A 23835-nucleotide genomic window follows, 5' to 3' on the forward strand; every position below is an offset into this window, starting at 1 on the left:
GAAGTTATTAATATTTTAAGTCCTGTCTTTTAATATCCTTGCATGCCAGAAGCAATCTGGAGGCATAATGTGTCTGTGTGCAGTATCAAGCACAATAGTAATAATGAAAATGCAATAACTGCCTTTCTGTACTGGATCAAAAGGTCCACCTTAGTCTGGCAAACCGCTCCAACTGCAACCAAGTCAGATGCTTCTGGGAAGGCTGAGCACACCAGGCTCATGATGGTGGTGATAACCATTTCCCCCATCTTATCCCTGCCATCTGAAAACCAGAGGTATCTTGCCTCTGAACATTTCATTCCATAGATATCCAAACAAATATCCCTTGAGCGGCTTATCCTCTCTGCATTTATCTAGTCCAATTTGCAAATAAATTACAAAATCTGGCTAGAATATTAAAGAAAAGTTACTCGCCTGCCTGCTGACATATGCCTATTGGGCAGGTTTGCACATAGCACGGAACCCACTTGCAATCTCTTGATCCAGTTTTTAGCATGTTGCCTTGGGGCAGCAAACCTAGATATGTAACCAAGAATTGAAAGTGGCCTGTCAACCCTACGACCACCTTATGTGGCGCATCAGGGAAATACTTGACTAACAAGCAGAAGGTTGCTGGTTCAAATCCCCATTGGTACTATATCGGGCAGCAGTGATATTGGAAGATCCTGAAAGGCATCATCTCATACTGCAGAGGAGGCGGCAATGGTAAACCCCTCCTGTATTCTACCAAAGAAAACCACAGAGCTCTGTGAGCACCAGAAGTCGAAATTGACTTGACAGCACACTTTACTTTACTTGTCAACTCTAGTAATGCTCCGCCTTAGATCTCTGCTGCTTCTGAATCCACACTCTTCACGAGAGCTCCTGGTTTGTTCCAGGTGAGCCCACCCACTTTGCAATCAGGAAGAATTGCTGCAAGGCAGATGGTGTAAGGAAGCCTTGCCAGTTGAAGGGCAGTCCAAGGCAGGCTGAGAGCATCCGAGGCCTCACTGGGAGGTGCAGACAGGGGGCGTACCGTTGGCTCAATGCGGTTACTTCCAACAAACCAAGAGATATGACTGTCTGCGGTGCCAGTTTCAAGTTACAACTAGGGATGTGCACAGACTGCAATTTGGGCCACAGTATGATCGTCATATTATGTTAGCTGCCCGATACATTAGTCATTTGCAGAACATAGACAATCTTTTAAACCTGGCAGGGGACAGAACACCAATCCTGTCAGCTCTCCTGTCTGGCTGCAGGGGTGTAACTATAATAGGGCAAGGGGAGACAGTTGTCTGGGGGCCCACTGCCTTGGGGGGACCCCAGAGGCAAGTCACATGACTTGCACCTGCCCGGGCTTCCTTCAGTTGTATTCATCCTCCGAAATTGATGTGAGTGTTAAGACCCGGAGCTACCAGAACAGCTTCTCTAGTACCATTAAATGACTTGCATCGTCCACAATTGACAAAACCTTAAAAAATAATAATTTAGGATGATGTTATATTGTGGCACATAGGATAGATAGATAGATAGATAGATAGATAGATAGATAGATAGATAGATAGATAGATAGATAGATTTACTATGCTTTTTGTTACCACTATTCAGCCTCATTTAAGATTTCTTTACTTCATGAACTGAGCTTCGGGGGGGGGGAGGCATTTTAAAATCTTGTCTCTGGGCCCACTCCAACCTTGCTATGCCCCTGTCTGGCTGACTGGAGGCAACTCTTCTTCAACCCAGGTGAGAGCTGTTTACAAGTCTGGTCTAGTCTCTTAAAAAAAAACAAAAAAAACACCACTTCGTGGCTTAACCAGTTCCTCTTAAGTGATGCCATGCAGCACTGCTAAAGAATCAAAGAAGTGGATGTTTTTTCCCCCCACAGACGTTTTGCAAGGTTTACCACTGTAGCATCTCAATAACATCGTTAATGGGATTATGCAACTAAGGCACTCACTGTATCTGTTTTAGGTCAAGGTGCAGATGGTTACTGCAGATCTGGAAAACAAAGTGCTACAGGCAGAACACTGCCTGCATCGTGTTTTCTGGCACACTATTCCAACTGTACTCTGGGCACAGTTTAAGGTGGTGGTTTGTATTTATTTATTTATTTATTTATTTAATAAACCGCCCCATCCAAAAGCTCTAGGCGGTGTACAACAAATTTAAAAAGACATTAAAAGCACACATCATTTAAGACACAGTGCTAAAAACAATATAAAAACAAATTAATATAAACTGAATTTTAAAAATATACAAACAATTCAAAATCAATCAAAAACCATTTAAAACTAATTAAAACACTTTAAAACACAATTTAAAAACCTAGGAAGGCCAGGCCAAACAAGTTTTTAGGGTTCTCCTAAAGGCCGACAGCGAGCCTAAACTGCGGATATCCGCCAGGAGTGCATTCCATAGGCCAGGAGCAGCTACAGAAAAGGCCTGGTTCCGAGTTGCCACCAGACATACCAGTGGTAACTGGAGACAGACCTCTCCAGATGACCTCAATGAGAGATGGGGATCATAAGGAAGAAGGCGCTCTCTAAGGTAACCTGGACCCAAGCCATTCAGAGCTTTAAAGGTATAAACCAGCACTTTGTATTTCACCCAGAAACATATCGGCAGCCAGTGCAACTGTTTTAAAACAGGCATTAACAGGCATGGTTAATGCCTATAAAACTGTAAACCAGGGATTTTCAAACTTGGGTCCCCAAATGTTGTTGGACTACAACTCTACAGTTGCATTCGCACATAATGTGAGAACGGAAGTTGTAGAACCTGCAGTTAACTTTTCTAACCAAGAAGCTGATTGCAGACATTCGTCCAACTGCAGCCCAGCAACCTCTGTTTTCAGGGCTAGGAAACCCCTCCCTCTTCCTGGTCTGCCAAGGCCACATCCCAGCAAGCTCACCAGACTGTGGGCAAGGCATCAGCATGTCACTAGAGTGGCTGCCATTGACCACAATCTTCAAGGGGGCGTACCACATGCAATCATGACGTTTCGGAATGGTCCACCCACCCTCAGCAGGGAAAGGGCATTTAAATCCCTTTAAATGCTATGCATGTATTGGCAATTCTGCCCGATCCCCCGGATGGTTCTTCTCATGAGTTGTGAATGGATATCCCCATGGCCTCCCACTCTCATGCAAGAGTGGTCCGCTCGGAAGCAGCATCCATCTTGATCACAGAGGAGGAAGCTTCCCTGTTACTCAAGGCAATGCTGATCCTGCTGGACGGTTCTTCTCATGAGCAAGCCTAGGGACCACACACGTTAACCCATGGGGAAGGGGCTGGGCCCCCCTTCCCCAACTTTATTGTACTGAAAACAGAGCTCAGATATTCAATAATTACTGGGTGGGGCTGCCTTTTAAAGCTGACACAGGGTATTGCTGCCCTTCCATATGTGATCTTTGCAGCAATCTAATTGGGTTGCCCAGTTTACGGTGCCACCACGACTGCATGTGCTTGTGAACATATTTCTTTATTGCTTCATTTTTAAAGATCGACGTACACAGTGCCCCTCTTGCCATCCCATCCACTTTCTCTCCTGATTGCCGGGATGGGGGTGGACAAGAGACAAAGTCAGAGGAGGCCATGCCCCCATGTGACTTTTCCATTTGACAGTCTTACAAGCATGAAATGGGACATGGCGGCATCCCTGTTGCCGGGCAACACCTCGAGTAGATCAGAGACAGGGGGTGGGAGGGAGCCAGAGAGAAGTGCCACAGGCACAGAGTGAGCACAATCCCAGGAGGGTCTGCGTCACCCTCTCAATGATTATGGTCCCAGAAGCAGCACGAAAATGTGGTTATGGCAGTGTCTGTGCTCAGATGTGCTGCCCCCAATCTCAGGTTGGGGTGACGAAATGCACTACAAACCAAAAGGTTCAAATTGAAGTTTGGGAAAGAAAACAGCAGGTCACTTTTGCTACGAAACTGCAGTTTCATGCACTTGGACATTCACGAATTCCAGCCTCTGCTCCATTTAACTGCTGCTTTGAGTTATGTGTGACTGAGGAGGCCTACATCTACAGCCATAATCCACTGTGGCTGGGAATTTATTTATTTGTTTGTTTATTTAGAGATTTAATATACCACCCAATCCACAGACCTCAGGGCAGTGTACAAACAAAAACAGCATCCAAGATTTAAAATTTAAGAGAAAGAGGGAGAGAGAGAGATTTAAAGGGCAAATGCCTGATGGGAATTGTAGACCAATTTCATCTGGGGATCCAAGTTTAAGAACCCCTGCTATGCGGGACAGATAGCCCTGCCTTGCAGCAAAGAGATAAACTAAAATCAGCTCTGAGCCTGAGCACAGAGGCTGAGAACAAAATTGCTACTCCAAGAGGACCCTTCACTCAAACAAGAATGGAAGATTGCCCCCTGCTGGATCAGACCAAAGATCTACCAGGTCCAACATCCCATTTCCAACACTGGCCACCTAACAGAGGAGGGAAGAGAATACCGGAAGCTGTCTGATAGACTGATTTGTTTCTCTGGAACTCTACTGTGTACACACGCACCCAAAAATTCCTTCCTCCTACCCATTCAGACCTTCTTGTTCCTGTGAAAGTTCATTCAGATCTTGTTACAAAGCAAGGGATGTTTCTAAAGCTAGTTGCCATAGCAAATGGATTCTAAGAGCGAGTTTGATGCTACAAGCTCTACAATGAAATGACAGGGTTTTACGGTTGGAATCTTACATCTTTGTACCAGTTCACATTACCGCAAAAGCATATGGTGGCCTCTGAAATCCACAGAATGTGTTGATTCTCTGCCCATCGCAGCATCCTATTTAAAAAACAAACAAACACATTTTTCTACTTGAAAAAAATGTGGTTACTGGCCACTTTTTGAACCCTTTCACACGATTGGAGAAAGGGCTCAAAAATGGCGAAGGGAGGAAGCCTCGAAATGTGTACCTCCTCCGCAGACAATCCTTTTCTTCTGGCAGTTAGCCCGGTTTCTGGGTGCCCTTGCACCAAAAACCTGGGCTAAGCGGTGGGCTCCCTAAGTGGGTTTGCTACCGTGCCACTGCCTGGAGTTGTGCGGCTTCCAGTGGTTCACCCACGCCAGCAAAAACCAGGCTGGGCTTCCTTAGCCCGGTTTTGCCTGCACGTGTGAATAGCCCCTTTGTATGCATCCTCACTCTTCTTATCTAATACTTCATAACAGGGGTGTAGCAAGGTTGGAGTGGGCCCAGAGACAAGATTTTAAAATGCCCCCCCCACTGAAGCTCAGCTCATGAAGTGAAGAAATCTTAAATGAGGCTGAATAGTGGTAACAAAAAGCATAGTAAAAAAATTTTATCTATCTTTCTATCTATAAACTATGTGCCTCAATAGAACATCATCCTAAATTATTTTTTAAAAGGTTTTGTAAATTGTGGATGATGCAAGTCATTTAATATGGTACTAGAGAAAGACATGCTGTTCTGGTAGCTCCAGGTCTTAACACTCACATCAATTTTGGAGGATGAATACAACTGAAGGAAGCCCAGGCAGGTACGCAGCTGGGGGAGTCAGTCATGTGACTTGCCTCTGGGCCCCCCCCACAAGGCAGTGGACCCCCAGACAACTGTCTCCCCTTGCCCTGTGATAGTTACGCCCCTGCTTCATAACTGTATAAATATATCCTACAAGCTGTAGCCCAACTGGTGTTAAAGATAATTCCCAACATTTGTCTCACCCCATATCTCCTCCACTTTGAAATGTGTAATAACCCATTTGAGCCTCACAAGTGCCCCTCCAGGGACCATGGCAGCTGATAATTTCTCTGACCCTTGTACAAATTTGTGACAAATGTGCCCTTATGCCCTTTTTGAACCTTGGAGGATTTGTGGGTATCCTCTTTGCTTCTTAAAGTCCATTGTTAATCTCCTTGTGTTTCTGGCTGCCCTGACGCAGAAAAACATAATATCAGAAGCTTATCTTGAAACCTGGAACCTGAGGAGCAGAGGGAATATAAACAGCAAGTTTGCCAATTAGAACATTTTGAGAGGACCAAGACAGCTGGCGAGAGATCATTTAGTATGTTGACTCTTTGCTGTTTATATCAGCTCTTGGGCCAGAACCAAGCTCTCAGAAATGGAAAAACTGCTCAAGAGAGAAGAAACCAGAATGTTTGCTTAACCAATAAGAAACAGCTTCTAAGATGGAAGATATGTGCATTAGGAGATCACAGAGAGACTCCAATTCTGGAGTCTGGATCTTTCCATTTCTTGGGTCCCACTGTCCTTCAGACCAACTGCTGCGGTAGACACATGGATAAAAGCTTGCTAGAAAAAGCCAAATGAATGAGGTGGAAGGCTGAAGTGATAGAATTACAGACCACTCTATTACAGGTGACAGGGGCCCATATTTTTGAATGCTTCGTTCTCTTTACTAAATGCAGATAAATTTGGTTTTTTAAATCTAGCACATGGAAGATAAAGGCTTAACTGATCCCTCTAACGACATGCAAGGAAGTTCAAGTGTTTTTGGCATTTTACACGGGAAAACATTCAAAATGGGAGAACATTCAAAACATTCAAAATATCACACACAGATCCTTGCACTCTGAATGATACAGAACTCCTCTGGATGATGCAGTTCAAAACTCTACCCCCTCATTTGGTTCTAAATGCCTGGTTAATGTCTAACCTTACCATTCCAAACTGCCAAGGACGACTCAAAGCAAAAGGGCATACAAAATACTCATTTTGAGAACTGGAATATAATAGAAAGGGTTTTCATATTCTGCTCCCTCGATTCTTGTCCTAACTCACCAGAAACCAGCCTGGAGGAAACAATTCAGCAAAACGTAGAAAAATAGAACTTTGGAGTCAGACGGGACCTTGGCAGTCTTCTAGTGCAGGTAATTGCTAGAACATCCCTGACAGAAGGCGGGCCAGCCTCTGTTTGAAAAGCTCCAGTGAAGGGGAACCCACCGCTTTGTTAGCACAAGGCAGACCATTCCACTGTTGAACAGCTCTTACAGTTAAGAAATTATTCCTACTCTCTACTCTAAATCTGTTTCCATGTAATTTGAACGCATTGGTTCTAGTCTTACCAGGGCCAGATTATGCTGAGGCCCTAAGCTATGTCAAACCTAAAAGGCCCCATAACATTACAAAGAATTAAATTAAATTAAAGGCCTCATAGCATTACAAAGAATTGAATTAAATGACAATAAAAATAGAACTAATGAAGCTTTATTTTTATTTGGCAAAGATGCAATGAAAAACTAATAATCTAACAATAAAGGTTGCCTTGCAATAAACCCATTTGTATCAGAAATACCTTTAAATTAAAATGCATTATGTAAAATGTGAAATTTAATCTTTTTAAAAAATTCAGAGACCCCTCATAATATGAGGCCCTAAACTGTAGCCTAATTAAAAGGTAGAGTGTGTCAAGTCAATTTTGTCAATTCGATTTTTATGTTAGTCATAATATGACTACCATACTGCAGCCCAAACCACAGTCTGTGCACATCCCTAGTTGTAACTTGAAACTGGCACCGCAGACAGTCATATCTCTTGGTTTGTTGGAAGTAACCGTGTTGAGCCAACGGTACGCCCCCTGTCTGCACCTCCCAGTGAGGCCTCGGATGCTCTCAGCCTGCCTTGGACTGCCCTTCAACTGGCAAGGCTTCCTTACACCATCTGCCTTGCAGCAATTCTTCCTGATTGCAAAGTGGGTGGGCTCACCTGGAACAAACCAGGAGCTCTCGTGAAGAGTGTGGATTCAGATGCAGCAGAGAGCTAAGGCGGAGCATTACTAGAGTTGACAAGTAAAGTGTGCTGTCACGTCGATCTCGACTCCTGGCGCCCACAGAGCTCTGTGGTTTTCTTTGGTAGAATACAGGAGGGGTCTACCATTGCCTCTTCCTGTGTAGTGTGAGATGATGCCTTTCAGCATCTTCCTATATTGCTGCTGCCCAATATAGTACCAGCGGGGATTCAAACCGGCAACCTTCTGCTTGTTAGTCAAGCATTTCCCTGCTGCGCCACTTAAGGTGACGTAGCATGTGCCTAAATCTAGCACTGAGCCTTGCCCTCAGAGCAACAGAGAATAAATGTAAACCGCCCTGAGCCTTTTGGAAGGGCGGTATAAAAGTTTTAAAACAAACAAACAAACAAACAAACAAACAAACAAATAAATAAATCTGATCCTTCTTGTGTGCGAAAGCCCTTCAGATATTTGAAAATGGTTATCATATGTACCCAGCTTAGCCTTTTCTTCTCTGTACACAACATACCCAGCTCCTTCAACTTCAAAGGACTTGGTTTCCAGACCCCTCGCCATCTTTGCTGCCCACCTCTGAAGCCATTCCAGTTTATCAACATCCTTCTTAACCCTCTTCCAGATTTTAGGGTAGATTTCCACCCTGAGCTATGTAAAGATGCATCAACAAGCAACCCACTGCACTCTCAGGTATGCTCTTGTTGTCAAACTCTTACCTGGACTCTGGCACATGATATATCTACAGGTACGGCCCTTCGCCCATTATGCTTTTAATTAAAATATGACACAGGGTAAAAAAAACTACCCCAATATAAATGGACTCCTTATGGTGGGGTGGAATATTTCCCATTTCTATTGTAACTCAATTGGGAGAAAAACCACCCCAGAAATGAATGGAATCTCTGTGGTGGGGTGGTTTCTATCCCATGTCCACTTTAAGCCATTTGGAGTAAGAGAGAACACCCTGTTCCTCTCTAGAAACTTCAGTTTTGCTTCCCCTTGCAAACTCAATTGACCTTGAAAGATGATAGTGTCTGAAAAATAGTCTGAGGGGCTGCATAATTCTGTGCTCCTGAGTTTGGGAAGATGAAACCAGCCCCTCCCACAATGTCAGACCTAGTATTTGGAACTGATTTCAGAAGCATCTGACCTTGCAGAAGCAGGGATTTTTGCCAGCAGAATAAAGGGATCACAACAACAGCAACCATAACATGTCAGCTTCAGAAAGCCTGGCATCAGTGGATCAACCATCCATAGTACATCTCTGCTCTTTCCCATTTCTCCTAGCAGGATTCAGCCCAGAAGTGGGAGATTGAAGCTTCGTTCCAAGTGGAGAGAGTGAAAAGATGTAGAGGTGGGATGTGTAGCACTGAGCAGTCTGCTGAACCTCACTCACCTACAAGTGAAGGTACCAAGATAGTGGGTTACATGAGAAGTAGAAAGGGGGAAATGGTGTATAAAATCAGTCCATCACCAGCCCAATGCATATATCATATGTGGGCACACAGAGAAAATAATGTGTGGAACAGAGACACCATCAGTTCCTCACACTGTGCCCTGTGTCTTACACACCCAGAAAGAAAGAAGCAATATCTGGAGATGTAGGAGTGGTGCAGGGTCCTGACATACCTCAAAGGCCTGGACAGAGTGAATGGTACTGGTAAAATGATGGGAGGAAGCTGGGCAACATAGGAACATAAGAAGCTGCCATATACTGAGTCAGACCATTGGTCCATCTAGCTCAGAATTGTCTTCCCAGATTAGCAGCAGCTCCTCCAAGGTTGCAGGCAGGAATCTCTCTCAGCCCTATCTTGGAGAAGCCAGGGAAGGAACTTGGTACCTTCTGCTCTTCCCAGAGCAGCTTCATCCCCTGAGGGGAATATCTTGCAGTGCTCACACTTCTAGTCTCCCATTCATATGCAACCAGGGTGGACCCTGCTTAGCTAAGGGGACAAGTCATGCCTGCTACCACAAGACCAGCTCTCCTCTCCTGCTACACTGACATAGCGGTCAGTGTAGCAGACAGTGTGCACAAAGGCAATGAGGTGCGGCTTCTGACACCTGAGACAGCCCCAGAAGGTGAGGATCTAGGCTCAGGAAACAGCAGGAGGGTGGGCAAGGAGTTTCATCAGGGAAGGACAGGGACTAAGACCAGAAATGAAGGAGGAAGTGGAATTCCTTTCAAGCGATGTGTGGGTGAAAGATGCACAGATCAGGGATGAGCTGAACAGTGTTGATGTGGTTTCTGGGTTCTCCAATGAGAGGCCAGACCTAGAGGAGTTTAGTCCAGCAGGAGGAGGTAGTGAGTGAAGGAATTCCCTCCCTTAAAATCTGAGAGAGAGGGTTGGGGGTGGGAGGACAATGGTGAATTCAAATACTGCCTGAAGTCCTGGAGAACCACTGCCAGTCAGAGTAGACAATGCTGCTCTAGATGGACCTACAGTCTGAATCAGTAGGTAGCCGCTTCCTATGTTCTGATGGAAACACCTTTACCTAGATGAACTGAAAGCATATCTTGGCCTACTAATCCTGGCTGGTGTGTTTCCTGCCAATCTGGAAGCACGGCAGGGACTGTGGGCAGTACATTTGGAGGTTTCCTACTTCTGTGCCATAATGCAGCTTAGATGGTTTGATATGAGGACATCAAGTCATTTAAGGTTTGATGACAAAGCCACCCAACAAGAGAGAAGACTGATTTCCAAGCTGGCACCATTAGATGGATCTGGATCTTGATAGGTTTCTGAGGGGCTGTCCCTTCTGGGAACACATGCCAAGCAAGCTAAAGAAGTACAGTTTGAAAATATGGTGGTGCTGTGATGCAGAAACATCCTACCCACTGACAGGAGATGTTTACTTTGGGAAGCAAGCTGGAGGACTGCATGAAGGAATAGTAGGCCTGCAAGTTGTGCAGCCATGGAATAACACCGGGGGCTGCTTGTTGAAATGAGCGTAGAGGGGTAATTCAGATGAGCATCCCTCTCAAATGATTAAAGTATGTGCCAGGAACAAATTGGCGCATCCACCAGTGACATCAGGGCAGGTGTGTTCTTGCCACAGAACTGATGTTCTTGCATGTGCAGGACAATGTTCATCTGAACCTGCCCTCAAATAATTAAGCATGCCCTCTCTCCTGCTGTTGCTCCCCTGCAACTGGTATTGAGAGGTATCCTCTGAGGCTGGAGGTGGCCCAGACTAGTAGCATTTGATAGGCCTGTCCTCTATGAATTTGTCTAAGCCCATTAGTTTTTCTTAGCTGAGCGCTCACATTCTGCGAGTCATGCACACAGGGCACCATGCTTGGGATGTGGAGGTCACTGCTGCACTCCCCTGGAGTGAAATGTTACATTATTGTGTGTTCTATAGCCTGAAAAGGTTGTGGGGGGCATCCAACTTAACTACTCAGGAGTATGAAGTTCTACATAAGTTCTTTCTGCATAAGAAATCATGACTGGCTGAGGGTTAAAATGCAAGGCCCAGAATTATACACAGTGTTGCAAGTGAGGTCTGACTAGTGCAGAAGAGAGTGGAATATTTATTGCTTGCGACTCGGACTGCATTGGCTTTTTAAGCAGCTGCAACATTCTTCTGAGGGATGCTCTTCCCAGGTTTGGGAGCTGTCTGTGCTCCCCATTTTCAGTTTTGTGGAAGCAAGGTAAGAGGAAACCCTAGGTAGCTTTTTGTCCTACCTTGCTTCCACAATCATTTCTACCCAAGTTTTCCTCCTATCTTGCTTCCACATGACCGAAAACTGGGAGCACAGACAGCTCCCAAAGCTGGGTAGAATACAGTTATTGACCTCAGTATGTGCCAGAATGGAGCCGCCTCCTTGTTGAGATCACTGTCAGGTGCCTCCTTCCGGCTCTTTGTCCTCAGAAGTCTAGTGGATTGATTGACTGATTGCCATCAAGTTGGTGTCGACTGTTAGCGACCACATAGATAGATTCTCTCCAGGATGATCTGTCTTCAACTTGGCCTTCATGGTCTTGCAGTGGTACATTCATTGCTATCATAATTGAAACCATTCACCTTGCTGCTGGCCATCCTCTTCTTTCCTTTCCTTCAACTTTTCCCAGCATTATGGACTTCTCACGGGAGCTGGGATTTCACATAATGTGTCCAAAGTATGATAGTTTTAGCCTGGTCATTTGTGCCTCAAGTGAAAATTCTGGATTGATTTGTTCTATGATCCATTTGTTTGTTTTCCTGGCTGTCCATGGTATCCTAAAAAGTCTTCTCCAGCACCAAAGTTCAAAAGCGTCAATGCTTTTTCTCTCTCGCTTCTTCAAAGTCCAGCTTTTGCAACCATAGAGTGTCATGGGGGAAATCATGGTCCGAACGATTCTAATCTTTGTAGGTAAAGACAGAGATTAGAATTGTTTGGACAATGGTTTTTCCCGTGACAATCAGGTTGTGACAAAAGACTGGGACTTTTCAGTGGTGGTGCTCTAGTTCAAGAATACCCTGCCCAGAGACACTAACCGTCACTTTCTTTGCTGTCCTTCAGATAGCAGGTGAAGGACAATTGTATTTACTGGACATTTAAACAACATATTTGTCCTTTGTTGCTGTTGCTGCTTTCAAGTTGTGTGTGTGTTTTAATCTTCTTTCAATTGTTAGGACTTAACTTTATTGATAAGGTTGTTTAAGACTGCAATCCTAAACACACTTACTGAGGAATCTGCCCCATTGGACACAATGGGACTGACCTCCAAGTAAATATGCACTGCTGCTAAATTTGTTTTATATTTCTTTGTTAGGCATCCTGAAAGCTTAAAAAAATATATCCTGAAAGGCAAGATATAAATATTTTAAATACATAAAATATATAACTTGGTGCACCAATGGAATAAGCAAGAGCTGTGTGCTTTGGAAATGAAGTCAGCACACAATAGACAAGAACAAAGCCTTTAACCATGTATATGCAAGTCTTGGTTATGTCAGGGTTAGATGAATGTAATGCACACATTCTGTGGGGCTGACTTTGATGAGAGTTTGGATACTTCAACTAGTGCAAAATGAAGCCATCAGAATACAACCTGGTGCATGTTTTTTTGAGTGCATACTATTCCAACAGCACTGTCTTCCAGCCTGTTTCTGGGCCCAGTTCACAGGGGTGGCTAATGCTTATAAAAACATGCAATGAAATGTATTGGTCTATAAAAGGGTTAAAACTAGCCAGTATAACAGCAATGAAATACACATCCTCCAAAGGAACACAGGCTTTCCCCCAAGACCTCTTAAATGCGCAAGTAAAACAGTAGTGGCCAAAATGTGCTCTTAAATACAAATTGTATTTAAGTTATTGTATTTAAGAGCACGTTTTAGACACTACTGTATAGCACTGAAGCTGATGTGTGACATCAAAACGTTTGCTACATTTAACATTTGCTTTGCATTTTATTTTACTTGAGCATTTAAGAGGCCCTGGAAAGAAGCTCAGTTAGAATTTATTCTGTAGAGTCATCTCACCACCCAGAGACATAAGTTTTGGGCAGTATTAAAATAAAATAAATCTCCTCCCCCCTCTTGTTCTTGGATTGGTTATTTAGCCTCAGTTACTGTATTTAATCTTAAGAGTCTCCAACTGTTTGAGATAGAGCATTGACAATGAAGTTTTAAGACTGGAACACATTTGCTCGAGTTTGTAAGATATTTGCTATTATTTGTTTTATCTATACATTAAAAGAGGTCTTAAATCTTGGCTTATAAAACCCTAAACCAGGGGTTCTCAAATGTGGGTCTCCAGATGCTGTTGGACTACAACTTCCATCATCCTCAGCCTCATCAATTTTAGCTAAGGATGATGGAGGCTGTAGTATAACAACATCTAGGAACAGATAAGAACATAGGAAGCTGCCTTATACCGAGTCAGACCATTGGTCCATCTAGCTCAGTATTGTCTACCCTGACTGGCAGCAGCTCTCCAAGGTTTAGGGAGGAGTTCCTCCCAGCCCTACCTGGTTCTGGTGGGGATTGCACCTGCGACCTTCCTCATGCAAGCAGATGCTCTACCACTGGGATAGTGTTCCATCCCCTAAGGGGAATGTCTTACAGCAGACAGTGCTCATATGCAGTCACCTATCCAAATGTAATCCAGAGTGGACCCTGCTTAGCAAAGGGGACAATTCAGGCTCATTGTTGCAAGATCAGCTCTATTCCTCACATTTAAGAACTTCTGCCCTAAATCCTCTGGGGCCAAGATAACTGAAGAACCACCTTCTTCCCCATGAGCGCGCCCACCTAGGGCATCTATTCATCCCCCTTGCTCCCTATAGCTGGGACGTGGGATAGGGCCTTCTCATCCATGCCATCCATATTGTGGCCTTCTCTCCCAGAGGTGGCCCAGTTGCCCTCCTTATTCCCGGTGTGTTGGTGGGCAGTTAACACATTTCTATTCCACCAGGCCTTCAGTCTGTTCTGAATGTTTAATTTCTCCATGGCTGTCATGATGTTGGAGGCTGCGGTATCAGTTTATGATACTGTATTTTAAAATTTTGTGAGCTACTTTGGGAGGCCATGCAGGGGTCAAAAGGCAAGATACACATTTTAAATAACAAATCAGCAGGACAGCATAATACAAATAGGGCGAACTGGTACTGCTCTTTGGCATGAGAACAAGAGGTGATGGCCCTAATTTTTTCTATCAAATATTGGAAGATATGTATGCATTCCGTCTGCAGAAGGTAGCAAAACCTCAGCAATCCACACCATTCACACACAACCAAAGTCTGTGTCCCACACGGTATTCTCTGTGCAACTGTGTCCCACCCATCACTGATGCCCCACGATGAAGTTTTTTGAATGTCTGATCTGCCCCACACACATGCACGCATGTGCGCGCACACACACACAGTTCACTCAGCTTGCAGTGAATATTTAATAGCAGAACATATGCGGTGAGGTCTCAAATTGCCAAGACTTCATTATTTTTACAAAGTACACAGCCGAATATTTATTAGTGCACCGTGAAGTATTAGCATCAATAATTAAACCCCAACGAAATAAACCAAGCAAAAGGAGCCTTTGCTAATGCAGCATCATTGCACAGGGCGGTAATGGCTAGATGCCCGGGCAAAATTCCATTAGGAGCTTAAGCCCCTCCCACCAAACATGTGCAAGTGGACTGGTAATCTTTGCACTGTTAAGCCAATACAGGCATATCTTCCCAGGTATGAAGCAGAACATTCTGCCCACTGCTAGCAATACCAAGGTTCTCAGCCTTGGGTCCCCAGATGTTGTTGGACTACAACTCCCATCATGTTGTTGGATTACAACTCCCTTCAGCCATTGCGCCTGGGGATGATGGGAGTTGTAGTCCAACAATATCTGGGGACCCAAGGTTGAGAATGCCTGAAACCTTGAGAATGGGACCCTCCTGGACGCCATGCGGACCAGATTAATTTTCCCCTTTAAATACAGAATATTTATGAGTTGCCCTTCAGCATAAATGCTACAGTTAAAAGTACAAAACAGTATAAAACACATGACAGCACAGCCATCCAATAACCCCACAAAACCAAGTAAACCTTCCTCCAGAGCCTTAAGGTCTAGAAGCATTTGTTGTTGTTGTTTTAATGGAAACAAAGGTTTTTCACGACGCTGAATTTCCCCTCACATTCTATGCTTGCCAGATGGAACAGTGAAAAAGTGGAAATCACAAGCCCTATTCACATGCCATATCCAAAGCACATACAATCTGTGGACAGTGTACACACACGCACAGTTATTCACACATTAGGTTGAACATAGACCCAGCAGTAGACTCCCTATCTGTACCCTGCACTTGAGGGACCTTGTCCCCAGTTCCACATTTAGAATGAACACATGCACAGTCATTCACGCAAATACATGTACAGACATCTAAATGTATGTACACTGTAATGTCTGAATAGGGCAACAGAGTCTTGTCCAATGCTCCCTCTTTGGACAGCAATCCGAGCATGCTGGGAAGACAAGCCATGGGAAAGCAAGCCCATCTTTCATTGTCTGTTCTACGGATGAGTCACTTTCGCCGTTCTAAATCATTTCTCATTTTTATTCATTCTGTTTTAACACCCTGCCACTGTTACTTTTTTCTTCTCCAGTGTGCTTGCAAGATCAGGATCTGATTTCTTCTTCACCGATTTTGCAATTTTTCACTATGAACAGATGTTGTTTACCTACCTTTTAAGGCTTGTCCTGGGAGACGGGATGGCCAGAGAGGGGGTCGTTGACACATCACGGATTTTCCTACCACTCAGTAGCTGCATCCACAAGGAGAACATACTAAGCCAGCCGAGTACTGGCTACACTGAGCCATATTAACATTCAACACTGAGTATGGTCTGTACTGAGTGATGGGAGAAGCCTTTCCCAGCTCCACATGTTGATGCCAGGGAGATCCTGCTAGGCTCAATCCCTCCAGAATATTAAGATGACGGTAAACACCTCTTGGTTTCAGAAGGCTTTGGGGGCTGTAGGTTGACTTTACTATGCTGCTGTTTGGTTGCCAAGACTCCAGTTTTGTCCTCAAGTTTTAAGGTTGTAAACTGCATCTCAGAGGTAAATCTCTGGGTGAGGGTGCAGGACCAAGGAGACAGGCTAGAAGCTTGGGGGCGTCTGGCATTCAAGGCATCACCACGCCATGCCCATCAGGCTCTACTCTAAGACACCACCAACTGTGATCTTTCCCCATAACACACCAGGAACCATCCAGGAGGGATCTCCACTACTCCCCACGCCATGCAGCCCCAGCTCCTGAATGCCAGGCCCCATTTTTAACCTCCAGGGCTCCTGAATCTCAGAACTGAGGCTGCAGCTTGACAGGGGTTCTCAAACTTGGGTCCTCAGATGCCGTTTGACTACAGCTCCCATCATCCCTAGCCACAATGGCTGGGAGCTGTAGTCCAAAAAACATCTGGAGACCCAAATCTGAAAACCACCACAGTATGATAATGCCTCTGTTAGTTTTTAGTTGTTGGCAACATGGTACAATCCTCCAGAGACACAAGCCCTCTCCAGAAGTTATGAGCGCCAGTCTCAGGCAACTTACAGCTCAGAAAGTGGAGAGGGAGTCCCACCATTCCGCTGTCACTCATCCCCTCCTCATGGTTACGGCTCTATTTATCTGAAGGGGGAAGTGCTGTAATTTTGATGGCTGGTGCTTCAAGGACATGCATCACCTGAGGTTGCAGCTCACAGACATTGTAGAATGGAAACAGGTGCAGAAAAGGGCAACCAAGGTGATCAGGGGCCTAGAGCACCTTCCTTATGAGGCAAGGCTACAACACCTGGGGCTATTTAGTTTAGAAAAAACCCGACTGCGGGGAGACATGATAAAGGTCCATACAATCATGCATGGTGTGGAGAAAGTGTTGAGAGAAAACTTTTTCTCCCTCTCCCATAACACTAGAACTAAGGGTCATCCCATGAAATTGATTGCCATGAGATTTAGGACCAGAAAATGGAAGTACTTTTTCATACAATGCATAATCAACTTGTGGAATTCTCTGCCACAAGATGTGGTGACAGCCAACCACCTGGATGGCTTTAAGAGGGGTTTGGATAACTTCACGGAAGAGAGTTCTATCAACGGCTACTAGTCTGGTGGCTATAGGCCATCTCCAGCCTCAAAAGCAGGATGCCTCTGCATGCCAGTTGCAGAGAAGTAACATCAGGAGAGAGGGCATGCCCTCAACTCCTGCCTGTAGGTTCCCAGTAGCATCTGGTGGGCCACTGTGTGAAACAGGATGCTGGACTAGATGGGCCTTGGGCCTGATCCAGCAGGGCTGTTCTTATGTAGAAGCACCAGGCATCATGGCTATGGCCTTCCCCCTTCAGATAAACAGAGCCTTAACCATGAGTGGCCAGCTTGAGGCAGTGACTGACAGTGGTGGGACAGAACTTCCTCTCTGTTTTCCAAATTATAAACATGAGCACTGCTGGTACTCATAACATCTGAAGAGGGCTCTGGTAACCCTAACTGCTGCTCGTTTGACTGTTTTGCACTGGTTTGATATATAGATATGGTTTTATCAATGCTAATATGGGGGACAGCTTTTTTGTGTGTTTTAATGCAGTTCCCTATACCCAGAGGACTCTGTGCATGGGGAGAAGGATCACATCCCAAATAAAAAACAACAACCATGCCATCAACAGAATCATTGGAACAGTGTGGTCGGCCCCTGAAATTAATATTGCCTGGACATCCACAGAACAAACAAACAAGAAAAAAGTCTATAGCTTCTGCATCTCTCGGATGTATTCATCAAAGAATTCACTAGCTTTCAAGCCAAGAGCATCGCCTGGATATGCCAATACTGATATTACTGCACTATTAGTCTGTTTATGGGCTATAAAGCTCCTGGCTTGAGTGTGTTCATTATAAATGATGGACGTGTCAGGTTATGTTTCAATACTTGGTGGCTTAATATACCCCACTACTTATTTATTTTAAGTTCACAGCTGCCTTATACTGAGTCAGAGCCTTGGTCCATCTAGCTCAGTGTTGTCTACACTGACTGACAGGCAGCTCTTCAGGGTTTCAGGCAGGGGTCCCCAGCACCTCCAGGTAGGGCTGGGAGAAACCCCTGCCTGAAACAAAGCAGATGCTCTACCTTTGAGGTACAGCCCGATTCCCGATTCATGCCATGCCATTCAGATCAGCCTTCTATGGTCGGCTGAGGGTACCTCAGGGAGGGTCTTCTCCCAACATCTACTCTCCTTCCACAACATTTCTTCATTGCTCATGTTACCCAAGCAGAGTGTGATGCAGTCATTGAACAGCCATGCCATTCAGGTAACAGAGGAACTATGCTTGGAGCAAGATCGGTTACCTTGCCACACACCCTAAGCCGGGATTGATTGATTGATTGATTGATTGATTGATTGATTTATATACCACCCTTCCAAAATGGCTCAGGGCAGTTTAAACTTGCCTCAAGTCAGGAACGCAATATGATAATATCCCGCTTCACCTGGCTGTTGGCAACATGGTTTACTCCATACATCTTTCTCCTCTCCAAACACACACTCAACTAAGCATTTCTAATCAGCAAGAATGTTCCCTCTTCCCCAGTGATTCAGCAGGGTGCAAGGAAAGTGCCTAACTGCATCAGCCCCAAACAATGCAAACGGAATGACAAAAATACAAGCAAGAAGCTCGCAAAAAGACAAGCACAGAGAAATAGGGTGCTGCTTTGAAATCAACTGCTCGGGGGATTGTCTGGTTGCAAACAGTCCATCCCCAACTGCTAACTATTTCTAGCAACGCTCTTTTCCCAAGCCCTGGATTGAGTTTCTTGTATGAAAGATTTGCAGGAGAACATCATCAGGATCCTCAACTACATGGAGCGACTCTGGTTAATATCACATTGACATTGTGTGCCATGAAAAGGTTTTAGGAGGAAGCCAGGGAGCTCTTAGAATGGAAAGGCCCTGGTTACATATTTGGGGTTCAGGACCTAGCAGTGTGGGGAGATCACTGGGAATCCCTCGTAAGCCACTGTGAGCTTTTCAAAGAAGACTGGAAGATAAAGATAATAAAATTGTGGCTTTGGAGCCTGCACTGACTTTCGGATGCAGGACATAGGAAGCTGCCGTATACCGAGTCAGACCATTGGTCTATCTAGCTCAGTATTGTCTACACAGACTAGCAGAAAGGACTTCTTCACACGATGCATAATTAATGTCTGGAATTCACTGTCGCACAACGTGGCAATGGCAACATGGCTTTAATGTGGGATTAGACAGATTTCTGGGAGGAGAGAGGTCTATGGATAGCCATTAACATTTTAAAATGTGATTATCCCCAACTACAGTCTGAACCACCTCAAAGCCCTACCAGTTTCTTCTGGGTGTGGGTGTGTGTAAGTGTGTAAATCCAGCTAAGGTGCCAGATGACATATGCTTACAAGCAGGAGTGGCCAACCTGAGGCTCTGCAGCTGCTGTTGGACTACAGCTCCCATCACTCCCTGCTGCAACTAGAGCATGATCCTTAAAATAAGAGCCTCTATGTGCAACACACAACTGACCCATAGCCATGCCAATACTTTTGCCAGACCCTTCTTCCAAAGGGTTCAGAGTGATAGGCACAGTCTCTCTCCTCCTTAATCCCCACAACAACCCTGCAGAGTAGGCTAGGTCGAAACATTGTGACTAGCCTAAGGTCACTCAGTGAGCTTCATGGCAATGCAGGAATTTGAAGCCAGGTCTCCACAGTCCCAATCCAATGCTCTAAGCACTACACCATCACAATTTCTATACACAGCATCATGGCTTCTGTGCACAGGTCCCATGCCTCATTTCAAATGTGGCTTCTACAGGAGAACTTCCCAGTACCTATAAAGAATTTGGAATGGAAAATGTCTTCTACTTGTTCTTTCTGGGGTTTTTTGCCTCCTCTGTTTCTTTCTTTTTAAAAAGCTCATTCCCAAATAAGCCATTCGGTTTCTAAGGTGCCCCAATGCCTTTTGAATGCAACAGACTCTCAAAACAACTATTTTTTTTTTTAACATGGACAAGCAACATCTCTTTCAGTTCACTTACGGCCTCCCTTTCAGTCTGTTTCCTCTTAATGCTGCAGTGTTTGACTTATAAGGAAGAAACACATTTTACACAAGAAGATGTAATACTTGGTGGTTGTGATTCTGCCCCCACAATGGAACAAATAAATTCATTTGAAGGCTTGTCAATTAGCAGTCTACCTCTGAACAACAACTGCTGTGGACAACACTATCACCTTCATGCCCTGCATGCAATCTCCCTAGAAGCATTTCTGTTTCAGAAACAGAATATTCAACTGGATAGACGGTGGGATCTGTGAAGGCAATTCACACATTCTGTCATTAACCTTGCTTTTCTGAAAGCTTATTCATCGGCATATTTAAATGTAGAACTACATTTTGGTGGATCAAGGCTCTCCCTTTTCTCTTTCTCACACACACACACACACACACACACCCCTTTCACAGTCAATCCAGGGAGCATCACCACCAACACCAGGATAAAACAGCATTTTCAGACAGATGCGCCTTTTTGCAAAAACCTCAGAGAAGTGAGAAGAATAAATTGATTTTTCATTTGTAACTTGAAAGCAGAAAAACATTTTTTTCCAGAGCACAAGCATCTCTCCAAGAGAAATTCCCAATCCATTTCTTTTTGTTGACAACAAGTTTCCATGAGACTCCTGCCTAGACTAGACTGATGAAGTAACAATGTCGGGCCATCAAACGCTGCCGTTTCTATGGCAAATTCCCCACAACACCTTGAGCGGTTCAGACTTTCAGGAAAACATGTTAGCTTCCATGTGACCAAGATAACATTACGTTATCACAGCCTTAACATCCCGCGCCTGGAAATTTCTCAGGGACTCAGCTCTTAGGAGGAAAATAAAGCCATACCACAACTGAAAAAGACATCGACCTCTCAGCCTTTAAAGACGGGCAGTTCCAGAGCCACACAGCAACTAGGGCAGTGTTTCCTAACCCTGGGTCCCCAGATGTTGTTGGACTACAAATCCCATCCAGCCACAACAGTCAATGGCAGCTGAGGATGATGGGCGTTGTATTCCAACCCATCTGAGGTCCCAAGGTGGGGAATCCCTGCCCTCAAACTATAAACACCATTTCTGTATAGATTCTCTCATAGCAGACCATCATTTGAAAGCAAATTCATTCCATGCACTTCCTCCCAATTCTGGAAAGAACCTTCCCAAAATTCAGATCTCAGGCTATGCAAAGGTTCAAGTCCTTGCAGGTCTCCGTGGCTGCAAGCCACAATCCTTACTTTGTGACCACCCACAGAGGTCTGAGCACAGCTGAAAGCTCCGTTTGGACTAGTAAGCATCTTAGGAACATAGGAAGCTGCCATATGCTGAGTCAGACCATAGGTCCATCTAGTTCAGTATTGTCTACACAGGCTGGCAGCGGCTTCTCCAAGTTAAAGTCAGGAGTCTCTCTCAGCCCTATCTGGAGATACCAGGGAGGGAACGCGGAACCTTCTGCATGCAAGCAGGCAGATGCTCTTCCCAGGGCAGCCCCATCCCCTAAGGGGAATATCTCACAGTGCTCACACATGTAGTCTCCCACTGAAACACAAATCAGAGTGGACCCTACTTAGCAAAGGGGACAATTTATGTTTGCTACCACAAGACCAGCCCTCCTCCTTTTTGTGGATTGCAACCACACCTGTGTGTATGTCTGAGACCGGGCATTTGACAGAACCTCCCCAAAGCCCAGCTCTCACATTACATTGTTTAGGTGTGTACATGCGAGAGGTTTCAGGCATGAATACATGTACTTGCAGACTCACACTTCTTTATGCTACGCTCCTCAGGACGGAAGCTGGGATTGCCGGCAGGTCCCCATTGAGTGAGGGGCTCAATGGTGCAGCACCTGCAGAAGGTCCCAGGCAGGGGCGTCGCTAGGGGAGAGGGGGCCCTTGTTCACCCCTCTTTCCGGGGGGCCCCTCGGAGCGAGGGAGATAATGAAGAACATAGGGAGGGCTGGAGCTGGGGGCCCCTCAGGAACGAAGGTGGACCCGGGTTCTTTGAACCCATTTGCTCAATTATCGCTACCAGGTTCAGTCCCAGGTATCTCCGGGTAGGGCTGGCAAAGACCCCACCTGAAACCCCGAAGAGCTGCAGCCAGCCAGTGTGAGCCATGCTGACCCAGATGGGCCAGTGACCAGACTCGGTATAAGGCCGTTCCATATGCCTGCATGTGTGCGCTCAGTAGCAAAACCAGGCTTGCTGGCTGCCCCATGTAAGGTGCGAAAGGGATCTAAAACAGCAGCCAGCCAGGTCCTCCTCGGTGTCTGCCTGCAGCCCGGTGGTGGAGTCCCACGGCCCGGGGAAGATGTTACCACCACCCGGCCTGTGGCATCATCAACTGCCCGCCAGCAGCTCCCAATCCCCAGGCGCCACGACAACCCGGGTCCCTCTCAAGGCCCCCCTAGAGAGCCAGGAGTCCCCAGAGCCGAGCCGGAAGCAAGGAAGGGGCCCGGAAAGGCAGGGCACGGCCGGCATGCCCAGCTGGCCCGGGGCCCGCGACTCACACGAAGGCGTGATAGAGCAGCGCCCAGCCTCGCGGCCTCTCCAGCGCGTCGTAGATCAAAGTTTGGGTCCTCCGGTACTTGACGTTGTTCCTCTTGACGGGTCGGCTCAGCGGGGTCTTGGCCAGCAGCCCGATCCCTGGCGTGGCCCTCTTGCCCCCGTCCTCCCGGCCCCCTCCTTCCAGCAGCAGGGCCCCGTCCTTGTCTGCGCCGGCTCCAAGAGCCAAGGAGCCCTGCTCCAGGTCGCCAGCCGCCTTCTTCTCCTCCAGGTCCCCGCCGCCGCGGCGGCGGCGGCCACGACCCCCATCACCAGCCCCTGGCGATGCTGCCGCCGCCGCCGCCGCCTTCCTGGCTTTCAGCCCCATCTCCCCCCACGTCTCCCTCGTCTTCTGCCGCTGCCCTGGTCCTCAGAGGCGAGCAAGGGGTGAGCAGGGGCAGCAGCTGCGGGGAGCCCACTGCCATGGTCTGCGCCCACCCTGCGCTTTGGGGACCCAGACTCCCCCAGCAGGGCAGGGCAAGGTGGGCAACGGAGAGGAGGAGGTGGTGGTGGTGGAGGAGGAGGGAGAGGGAGGGAAGCGGGGAATCACATCCTCTGTCAGGCCATCCTCCTCTTGGGAGAGGAGCATCAGCTGCGTCGAGAGGGAGGCATCCGGGATGCTGGCGGGCGAGAGGGGCGGCTGGTGGCGGCGGCGGCGGCAGAGGCAAAAACACCTGGAGCAGCCAAGCAGGCAGGCAGGCAGAGCATCGCAGGGTTTCTCTGCCAGCCTGATGCAGGAGGCTCGCTCGCTCGCTCCGCCCCGCCCCTCCTCCTCCTCGTTCCAGCCTCTGATGCCAGCCCCAGAGCTCTCTCCCCACCCTTCTCTCTCTCTCTCCTGCCAGCCCAGCCTCACCGTAGGGCGTGGTCGATGTTAGGGACGAGGAGCCAGCAAATAGCGGGGACTCTTCTCCCAGCTCCGCCTCCTCCTGCTCCTCCCTCCCACCCCCTCCTCCCCAGTTTAGCGAGCGAGGCAGCCCCGTGGTGGTGGGCTTGGTTTGGCGGCTTGGTTTAGCAGCTGCACGATCCGGCGGTGCATGGAAGAGGGGGCGGGGGAAC

At 46.5% G+C, this 23835-nt stretch overlaps 1 protein-coding gene across 1 annotated transcript in view; it reads right to left on the reverse strand.

The window, feature by feature from the left end:
- Positions 1-23593, reverse strand: part of KCNQ3 (potassium voltage-gated channel subfamily Q member 3) — a 217361-nt gene extending 193768 nt beyond the window's left edge. Inside the window, exon 1 of the mRNA XM_053250572.1 lies at positions 22746-23593. Coding sequence (XP_053106547.1) covers positions 22746-23107 — 362 coding nt within the window. The 5' untranslated portion in view covers positions 23108-23593. The remainder of the gene's footprint in view (positions 1-22745) is intronic.
- Positions 23594-23835: the final 242 nt, after the last annotated feature.

The sequence above is a fragment of the Hemicordylus capensis genome, chromosome 4, assembly GCF_027244095.1.
Source record: "Hemicordylus capensis ecotype Gifberg chromosome 4, rHemCap1.1.pri, whole genome shotgun sequence".
In the NCBI taxonomy this organism is placed as follows: domain Eukaryota; kingdom Metazoa; phylum Chordata; class Lepidosauria; order Squamata; family Cordylidae; genus Hemicordylus; species Hemicordylus capensis.